The following is an 11215-nucleotide window of genomic DNA, read 5'->3' on the forward strand; positions in this document are numbered from 1 at the left end:
AGATGCATGCTGGATAGCGGTCTATGTACTTTGTCGTAATGCCCTGATTGAATCTCATAGTACTCATCATGATATATGTATGTGCATTGTTATGCCTTCTTTATTTGTCAATTGCCCAACTGTAATTTGTTCACCCAACATCTGTTTATCTTATGGGAGAGACACCACTAGTGAACTATGGACCCCGGTCCTATTCTTTACATCTGAAATACAATCTACTGCAATTGTTCTTTACTGTTCTTTGCAAACAATCACCATCTTCCACACAATACGTTTAATCCTTTGTTTACAGCAAGCCGGTGAGATTGACAACCTCGCTGTTACGTTGGGGCAAAGTACTTTGATTGTGTTGTGCAGGTTCCACGTTGGCGCCGGAATCCCTGGTGTTGCGCTGCACTACACTCTGCCACCATCAACCTTCAACGTGCTTCTTGGCTCCTACTGGTTCGATAAACCTTGGTTTCTTTCTGAGGGAAAACTTACTGCTGTACGCATAACACCTTCCTCTTGGGGTTCCCAACGGACGTGTGTCAACTGCACGCATCAATAACCAGTTCGGAGATCTATCTTAGAGAAAACTCGGGCTCCATTCATCTGGTCAAACAGGTCTTCAATCTTGGGAAGGGGGTATTTGTTCTTGATGGTGACATCATTCAGTTTCCGGTAATCCACGCATAGGCGGATAGTACCGTCCCTCTTATCCACAAAGATAATGGGAGATCCCCAAGGTGATGTGCTCGGGTGAATCAGCCCTTTCCTCAACATGTCATCCAACTGCTTCTTCAACTCAACTAATTCTTGAGGGTTCATCCGGTAGGGTCGCTGAGCGATGGGGGCAGTTTCGGGGACTAGCTCGATGATAAACTCGATATCCCGATCAGGGGGCATACCGGGCAGCTCATCGGGGAAAACCTCAGGATACTCACAAGCTATGGGTACTTCATGCAGGGCTGGACTGGCGACACTCTTCTTGCATAAGGCCTTCGATGATGGCATGGTGGCCACATGTTCAACTTCATCGCCGTCCTCAGCAGTCAGGGTTATGGCTCGACGAGCACAGTCTATATGACCCTTATACTTTACCATCCAATCCATACCTAAAATAACTTCCAGACCTTGCTCACCCAACACTATCAGATTGGCGTGGAAACGCTTCCCCTGAATATCTATGGGAACTTCCTTGCAGGACAAATCTGTTTTGGTGGAGGCTCCCGGGATTTGGACTAACATAGGCCGTTGCATGATTGTAGGTCTCAAACCACTCTTTCTAGCGAACGGCTTGGTAACAAACGAGTGCGATGCTCCGGAATCAAACAAGACAGTGGAGGGTACTGAGTTGACAGGGAACATACCCAAAACAATATCCGGAGCTTCCTGAGCTTCCTTGGCATTGACATGGTTCAGATGACCTCTGGATGGTCCAGCTGACTTCTTCTGGTTCTGGTTCCTCCCGGCAGCAGTGCGAGCTTGTCCCTGATTTGGCTTGGGCGCATTGGGGCGCTGCTCAGTGGTCGCCTTGTTAGGGCACATCTTGGAGAAATGCCCGGTCTGTCCGCATGTGAAACATCCATTGGAGGGGTGCGTACGGTGTTATTGGGACGGTTGTAATTGGGATTGAAGTTGCTTGCGTTGGAACGCTGAGGGTTGTAGTTGCGATTGGGGTTGTTGGGGCGAGGTGCAGGGGTTGGTGCCCTCTGTGGCTGGGGCGCCAGCTTCGGTGGAGGGAAACTGCGGGGTCGCTGAGTACTAGAGCTGCCTTGCTGCAGCATTGCCTTGCGCTTTCGGTTTTCAAACGCATTCTTGCGCTTTCTCTCAACCATGACAGAGGCATCTACCAGTGACTCAAGGTCGGGGTATGGAACAGCCACAAGGATACTCTGCATCTCATCATGCAAACCATTCAGAAAGCGGTCCTTCTTCTTCTCTTCGGTGTCGGTGTCTTCTGGAGCATACCTGGACAGTGTGGTGAACTTGTCCATGTATTCCACAACAGACATGCTTCCTTGCCTCAGATTCATGAACTTGTCCTTCATGAGCTTGATCAACCCGGAAGGAATGTGGGTCTTGCGGAACTTGGCCTTGAATTCTTCCCAGTTGATGACGTGTCCTTCAGCTTGAATAGCCTTGACATTTTCCCACCAAGCGTGTGCAGGACCAGAAAGGTAATGAGTGGCGAATAACACCTTCTCATCATTGCCGACTCCGGCGACTGATGTCTACGTTCCCCCTCCTTTCCTGTAGACAGTGTTGGGCCTCCAAGAGCAGAGGTTTGTAGAACAGCAGCAAGTTTTCCCTTAAGTGGATCACCCAAGGTTTATCGAACTCAGGGAGGAAGAGGTCAAAGATATCCCTCTCATGCAACCCTGCAACCACAAAGCAAGAAGTCTCTTGTGTCCCCAACACACCTAATAGGTGCACTAGTTCGGCGAAGAGATAGTGAAATACAGGTGGTATGAATATATATGAGCAGTAGCAACGGTGCCAGAAAATAGCTTGCTGGCGTGTATTTGATGGTGGTAGTATTGCAGCAGTAGTAACACAGTGAAACAGTAAACAAGCAGTAGTAACACAGCAGTATTTAGGAACAAGGCCTAGGGATTAGACTTTCACTAGTGGACACTCTCAACATTGATCACATAACAGAATAGATAAATGCATACTCTACACTCTTGTTGGATGATGAACGCATTGCGTAGGATTACACGAACCCTCAATGCCGGAGTTAACAAGCTCCACAATTTGTTCATATTTAAGTAACCTTATAGTGTAAGATAGATCAATACAACTAAACCAAGTACTAACATAGCATGCACACTGTCACCTTCATGCATATGTAGGAGGAATAGATCACATCAATACTATCATAGCAATAGTTAACTTCGCAATCTACAAGAGATCATGATCATAGCATAAACCAAGTACTAACACGGTGCACACACTGTCACCTTTACACACGTGCAGGAGGAATAGAACTACTTTAATAACTTTGCTAGAGTAGCACATAGATAAATTGTGATACAAACTCATATGAATCTCAATCATGTAAAGCAGCTCATGAGATTATTGTATTGAGGCACATGGGAGAGAGATGAACCACATAGCTACAGCGGAGCCCTCAGCCTCGGAGGTGGATTACTCCCTCCTCATCATGGAAGCAGCGATGGCGGTGAAGATGGCGGTGAAGACGGCGGTGGAGATGGCTCCGGGGGCAATTCCCCATCCGGCAGGGTGCCGGAACAGAGAGTTCTGTCCCCCGAATTGGAGTTTCGCGACGGTGGCGGCGCCTGGAGTCTTCTGGAGTTTCGTCAATTGGTACTGCGTTTTTAGGTCGAAAGGGCTTTTATAGGCGAAGAGGCGGCGCAGGGGGGCACCTGGGGGCGCCACACCCTAGGCCGGCGCGGCCTAGGCCTGGCCCGCGCCGCCATGTGGTGTGGTGGCCCCCTGGCCCCTCTCCGACTCTTCTTCGGTGTTACGGACGCTCCGGGAAAAATAGGAGGTTTGGCGTTGATTTCGTCCAATTCCGAGAATATTGCCCGAACAGCCTTTCTGGAACCAAAAACAGCAGAAAACGAGAATCGGCACTGTGGCATCTTGTTAATAGGTTAGTTCCGGAAAATGCATGAAAATGATATAAAGTGTGAACAAAACATGTTGGTATTGTCATAAAACAAGCATGGAACATCGGAAATTATAGATACGTTGGAGACGTATCAGCATCCCCAAGCTTAGTTCCTACTCGTCCTCGAGTAGGTAAACGATAAAAGATAATTTATGAGGTGACATGCTACCAACATAATCTTAATCATACCATTGTAAAGCATATGAGATGAATGCAGCGATTCGAAACAATGTAAATGCAATGAGTAAACAAGTGAATCATATAGCAAAGACTTTTCATGAATAGTACTTTCGAGACAAGCATCAATAAGTCTTGCATAAGAGTTACTCATAAAGCAATAAATTCATAGTAGAGACATTGAAGCAACACAATGGAAGATTAAGTTTCAGCGGTTGCTTTCAACTTGTAACATGTATATCTCATGGATAGTTGTCAATGCAAAGCAATATAACAAATGCAATAAGCAAGTATATAAGAATCAATGCACAGTTCACACAAATGTTTGCTTCTTGAGGTGGAGAAAGATAGGTGAACTGACTCAACAATAAAAGTAAAAGAATGGTCCTTCAAAGAGGAAAGCATCGATTGCTATATTTGTGCTAGAGCTTTTATTTTGAAAACATGAAACAATTTTGTCAACGGTAGTAATAAAGCATATGTATCATGTAAATTATATCTTACAAGTTGCAAGCCTCATGCATAGTATACTAATAGTGCCCGCACCTTGTCCTAATTAGCTTGGACTACCGGATCATCACAATGCACATGTTTTAACCAAGTGTCACAAAGGGGTACCTCTATGTCACTTTGTACAAAGGTCTAAGGAGAAAGCTCGCATTGGATTTCTCGCTATTGATTATTCTCAACTTAGACATCCATACCGGGACAACATAGACAACAGATAATGGACTCCTCTTTTATGCATAAGCATGTAACAACAATTAATAATTTTCTCATATGAGATTGAGGATATATGTCCAAAACTGAAACTTCCACCATGGATCATGGCTTTAGTTAGCGGCCCAATGTTCTTCTCTAACAATATGCATGCTTAACCATAGGGTGGTAGATCTCTCTTACTTCAGACAAGACGGACATGCATAGCAACTCACATGAAATTCAACAATGAATAGTTGATGGCGTTCCAGTGAACATGGTTATCGCACAACAAGCAACTTAATAAGAGATAAAGTGCATAATTACATATTCAATACCACAATAGTTTTTAAGCTATTTGTCCCATGAGCTATATATTGCAAAGGTGAATGATGGAATTTTAAAGGTAGCACTCAAGCAATTTACTTTGGAATGGCGGAAAATACCATGTAGTAGGTAGGTATGGTGGACACAAATGGCATAGTGTTGTTTGGCTCAAGGATTTGGATGCATGAGAAGTATTCCCTCTCGATACAAGGTTTAGGCTAGCAAGGTTGTTTGAAGCAAACACAAGCACGAACTAGTACAGCAAAACTCACATAAAAGACATATTACGAGCATTATAAAACTATACATCGTCTTCCTTGTTGTTCAAACATCTTACTAGAAAATATCTAGACTCTAGAGAAACCACTCATGCAAACCCAAATTTTAACAAGCTCTATGTATTTCCTCACTAATGGGTGCAAGGTATATGATGCAAGAGCTTAAACAAGAGCACAACAATTGCCAAGTATCACATTATTCAAGACATCACACCAATTTCTACATGTAGCATTTTCCAATTCCAACCATATAATAATTTAACGAAGCAGTTTCAACCTTCGCCATGAATATTATGAGCTAAGAACACATGTGTTCATACGAACCAGCGGAGCGTGTCTCTCTCCCACACAAGCATTTATTCAAACACAAACAAAAACAAAAGCATACAGACGCTCCAAGTAAAGCACATAAGATGTGACCGAATAAAAATATAGTTTCAAGAGAAGGAACCTGATAATTTGTCGATGAAGAAGGGGATGCCTTGGGCATCCCCAAGCTTAGACGCTTGAGTCTTCTTGAAATATGCAGGGATGAACCACCGGGGCATCCCCAAGCTTAGAGCTTTCACTCTTCTTGATCATAGTATATCATCCTCCTTTCTTGACCCTTGAAAACTTCCTCCACACCAAACTCGAAACAACTCATTAGAGGGTTAGTGCACAATAAAAATTAACATATTCAGAGGTGACACAATCATTCTTAACACTTCTGGACATTGCATAATGCTACTAGACATTAGTGGATCAAAGAAATTCATCCAACATAGCAAAAGAGGCAATGCGAAATAAAAGGCAGAATCTGTCAAAACAGAACAGTTCGTATTGACGAATTTTAAAATGGCACCAGACTTGCTCAAATGAAAATGCTCAAATTGAATGAAAGTTGCGTACATATCTGAGGATCATGCACGTAAACTGGCTTAATTTTCTGAGCTACCTACAGGAAGGTGGACCCAGATTCGTGACAGCAAAGAAATCTGGAACTGCGCAGTAATCCAAATCTAGTACTTACTTTTCTATCAACGGCTTTACTTGGCACAACAAAACACAAAACTAAGATAAGGAGAGGTTGCTACAGTAGTAAACAACTTCCAAGACACAAATATAAAACAAAGTACTGTAGCAAAATAACACATGGGTTATCTCCCAAGAAGTTCTTTCTTTATAGCCATTAAGATGGGCTCAGTAGTTTTAATAATCCATTCGCGGGAAATAGTATTTGAAGCAAAAGAGAGCTTCAAGAGGCAAATTCAAAACAAATTTAAGTCTAACATGCTTCCTATGAAGAGGAATCTTGTACACAAATGAATTCATGAAGAACAAAGTGACAAGCATAAGAGGATAAAACACGAGTAACTTCAAGATTCTCAACATAAAGAGGGGAAACTTAATATTATTAAGATGCATATAACCATATTTCCCTCTCTCATAATAACTTTCAGTAGCATCATTGATGAAATTCACAATATACCCATCACTTAAAACATTCTTATCATGGTTCATATGCATAGAAGTATCATTAATTTTGGCATAAGAAGAGTTATTCTCATTATTAGTAATTGGAGCAAGATTATTATCAAGAATTTGAACATGGTAAACAAGTTGCATATTAAAAGAATTGTTTTTGGTAATCCAATCATGACTATGACAAGTTTCATAAGGATAATTATAACCTATATCATAGCATTCTTTATAATAATCATCAAAGATCGGAGGCACAGTGTCATCATAAGAAATAGAATACTTATCTTTCACAGTCGGTTTATCTATAACCATACCATCATTGTTATTAGAAGGAGATGTATCAAACACATAATGATCAGTAGCAAAAGGATTTTCAAACACCTCTTCCCCAAGCTTACAGCTTTCTATATTATTATGGGAGGAAGCATGGATAGCACTGACACTATGGCAATTATTATCATCATTTTCAGAATTAGTTTCCCAGAGATTTGCAATATCAAAAGTAGTGTGCTCATTCAAATCATGATCGCTAATGTATGTAAAGGGCATAGGAAGATCATCGTATTCAGATTCATTATCACAATAATCATTAGGAGCAACATACTTACGGTTACCTAGCGTTATCTCATTCACGCGGGGATACGCCGTTACCTCTTTCTTTTTATTCTTCTTCTTCTTCATCTTCTTCATTCCCTTCTTCTTCTTCTTCTTCTCTTCCTTCTCCTCATTTCCTTCTTTAGGAGGAAGAGGCTTGAAGGATAGCTTGTCCGCATAACCTGATTTACTTCCAGAAACAATAGAAGAAACTTGGAAGGATTCCTCCTTTTCATTAATTAGTTCAAAACACATGGCGGTCCTATCATATTTTGGCAAGGTGTCGTCTTCTAAAATATTTTGTATGTAAGTATTTGTATGGCTATTATCAATGCAATAAGAAAAACACCCATGCAGGACATCATCAATATCGAGATCACTCATATGTAACAAAGAGATTTTTCTCGACAGTTCTTCACACCCCAAAAATAAAGTAAGTTCATCATGCTGATTAGGAGTAATTTCATCATCACAATACAAATTTGCAGCACTCATTGGGTTCAAATTATCATTGGAGGAGCATTGAAAATTAAAATGACCCACTTCATGGCAAACTTCACAAATAAAAGGATAGAGGGCACAAACAATTTTACCAAGATCATCTAGAGCCCTAAACCACTTTCTAGTTTTTTCATTAGCATGATGGATACAATATTCATCTTTGATTTGATTAATTCCACAAGGTCTATGTATTCCACAAAAATTAACATGCTTATAGGAAATAGCACTCTTAGGAGTTTGAGCATGCTTATGGCAATAATTAACAACAATTTCATTCCTCATGCAAGCCTCTTTAAAAGGTTCATGATACTTATCAAAATTATTTTTAGGCAATTCAAAATGAGAAGCAAAGGCTTTATAAAGATTTGCAGCAACTTGAGAGTCAAGACCATAAGTAGCACTCATATTTCGAAATTTATCGGTATCCATAAAAGCTTCAATGCATTCATAATCATAATTTATACCTGACTCTTTACCTTCATTGTTCTCCCATCCTTCAGCGTTGTCCTCAATCCGGTCAAAAAGATCCCACCTAGCTTCAACCTCTTTGCTTGTGAAAGATCCTTCCGAACACGCGTCCAGATAGTCCTTGTGTTGTCCTGAAAGCCTCGCATAAAAATTATTAACAATAACATTACGGGGGAGCTCATGAATGGGACATTTGAGCATTAGAGATTTCAATCTCCCCCACGCTTGAGAAATACTCTCTCCATCATGAGGATAAAAGTTATAAATATAATTCCTATCAATATGCACTTCATGCGGAGGATAAAATTTAGAATAAAAGAGAGATGCAATTTCCTCCCAACCAAGAGAATGCCTATTCTCCAACAATTTATACCAATGCGCCGCTTTACCAGATAGCGAAACGGAGAATAGCTTCTTCTTCACTTCATCCATAGAGATACCTGCACACTTGAATAACCCGCATAATTCGTGCAAAAACAGTAAATGATCTCTAGGATGGACAGTTCCATCCCCTTTATAGTGATTGTCCATAACACGTTCAATAATTTTCATAGGTATTTTATACGGAATACTTTCAGCAGGTGGATTCAAAATATCAGAAGCATCATTAGAGTTATCGCATATGGGAGATAAAGCATTATCGAACAAATTTTCTCCCTAAAGATGGGAAGCTAAAAAGATCACAAAAACTAGCTTCCCCAAGCTTAGACTTCTTCATAGCATTAGCAGTAATTGCGTTCATACTAATAACATCGCTACTAGCATGCAAATAAGGTTCCATAGGTTTTTTAATTTTCGCATCAAACAATTCTAAATCAGGAAAAAGACTAAAAAGCTCACCAATTTTTTTGTTGTTTTCCATTATGCCTAACTAGTGTAAACAAGAAACAAAAAGTTGCAATTGCAGGATCTAAAGGAAATAGCTTCGAGTACTTACAATGGCGGAAAATAGCTTGGTAGCCGAGGTCCGGAGTGTGAGTACCTTTTACCTTTCCTCCACAGCAACGAGCGCCCGGAAAAGTGCTTGATGTCTACGTTCCCCCTCCTTTCCTGTAGATAGTGTTGGGCCTCCAAGAGCAGAGGTTTGTAGAACAGCAGCAAGTTTTCCCTTAAGTGGATCACCCAAGGTTTATCGAACTCAGGGAGGAAGAGGTCAAAGATATCCCTCTCATGCAACCCTGCAACCACAAAGCAAGAAGTCTCTTGTGTCCCCAACACACCTAATAGGTGCACTAGTTCGGCGAAGAGATAGTGAAATACAGGTGGTATGAATATATATGAGCAGTAGCAACGGTGCCAGAAAATAGCTTGCTGGCGTGTATTTGATGGTGGTAGTATTGCAGCAGTAGTAACACAGTGAAACAGTAAACAAGCAGTAGTAACGCAGCAGTATTTAGGAACAAGGCCTAGGGATTAGACTTTCACTAGTGGACACTCTCAACATTGATCACATAACAGAATAGATAAATGCATACTCTACACTCTTGTTGGATGATGAACGCATTGCGTAGGATTACACGAACCCTCAATGCCGGAGTTAACAAGCTCCACAATTTGTTCATATTTAAGTAACCTTATAGTGTAAGATAGATCAATACAACTAAACCAAGTACTAACATAGCATGCACACTGTCACCTTCATGCATATGTAGGAGGAATAGATCACATCAATACTATCATAGCAATAGTTAACTTCGCAATCTACAAGAGATCATGATCATAGCATAAACCAAGTACTAACACGGTGCACACTGCTGTCACCTTTACACACGTGCGGGGAGGAATAGAACTACTTTAATAACTTTGCTAGAGTAGCACATAGATAAATTGTGATACAAACTCATATGAATCTCAATCATGTAAAGCAGCTCATGAGATTATTGTATTGAGGCACATGGGAGAGAGATGAACCACATAGCTACAGCGGAGCCCTCAGCCTCGGAGGTGGATTACTCCCTCCTCATCATGGAAGCAGCGATGGCGGTGAAGATGGCGGTGAAGACGGCGGTGGAGATGGCTCCGGGGGCAATTCCCCGTCCGGCAGGGTGCCGGAACAGAGAGTTCTGTCCCCCGAATTGGAGTTTCGCGACGGTGGCGGCGCCCCTGGAGTCTTTCTGGAGTTTCGTCAATTGGTACTGCGTTTTTAGGTCGAAAGGGCTTTTATAGGCGAAGAGGCGGCGCAGGGGGGCACCTGGGGGCGCCACACCCTAGGCCGGCGCGGCCTAGGCCTGGCCCGCGCCGCCATGTGGTGTGGTGGCCCCCTGGCCCCTCTCCGACTCTTCTTCGGTGTTCTGGACGCTTCCGGGAAAAATAGGAGGTTTGGCGTTGATTTCGTCCAATTCCGAGAATATTGCCCGAACAGCCTTTCTGGAACCAAAAACAATGAAAACAGGAAGCGCCTTTGTGGCATCTTGTTAATAGGTTAGTTCCGGAAAATGCATGAAAATGATATAAAGTGTGAACAAAACATGTTGGTATTGTCATAAAACAAGCATGGAACATCGGAAATTATAGATACGTTGGAGACGTATCAGCGACCTCCAAGTTGTTCTCTATGGTGTGAAGCCAATCATCAGTGTCAAGGGGTTCAGTGCACTTGGCGAAGACAGGAGGGTTGGTGCTCTGGAAATCCTTCAGCTTGGAGCGGGGGTCTCCATTTTCATTCCCGCCATTATTGTTGTTGGCATTTTCGGTAGCAAGCTGAGCTAGGTGCTGAAGGGTAGCAACGTTAGCTTGGCGCTCTGCACGGGCTGCCTCACGGTCTTCCATCATAAGGCGCAGAAGTTGCGCCATGGTTGGGTCCGGAGGTGGAGGGGGGTTTTGGTCCGACCCGCTGGCGCTCCCTCTACGGGTGTCGACCATCCTGAAGAAGGGTGGATTCAGATATTAATGGGGGAACAAGGAGATGGGAAGCCACTTAAGAGGGGAGGGTTTGGTAAAAATGATTTTTTTAAATGGAAACAACAATGCAAAAATGGGCGAAGACAAAGGCATTTCATAGCAGGAGTGCCGAAGGCACAAAATAGCATCACACAACAATCACCAAACAATCAAGCTCACACTTCGGAACTACAACAGCTACGTGAGT

General features: G+C 42.3%; 1 protein-coding gene across 1 annotated transcript; it reads right to left on the bottom strand.

The window, feature by feature from the left end:
- Positions 1–543: 543 nt before the first annotated feature.
- Positions 544–10920, bottom strand: LOC127334391 (uncharacterized). The gene is made up of 3 exons (XM_051360837.1): positions 10666–10920; positions 1587–2123; positions 544–1530 (listed from the first exon to the last, which is right to left on the bottom strand). The coding sequence occupies exons 1-3, from the start codon at positions 10918–10920 to the stop codon at positions 544–546; spliced, it is 1779 nt and encodes a 592-aa protein (XP_051216797.1).
- Between the last annotated feature and the right edge of the window lie 295 nt (positions 10921–11215).

Source organism: Lolium perenne, chromosome 1, assembly GCF_019359855.2.
Source record: "Lolium perenne isolate Kyuss_39 chromosome 1, Kyuss_2.0, whole genome shotgun sequence".
NCBI lineage: Eukaryota > Viridiplantae > Streptophyta > Magnoliopsida > Poales > Poaceae > Lolium > Lolium perenne.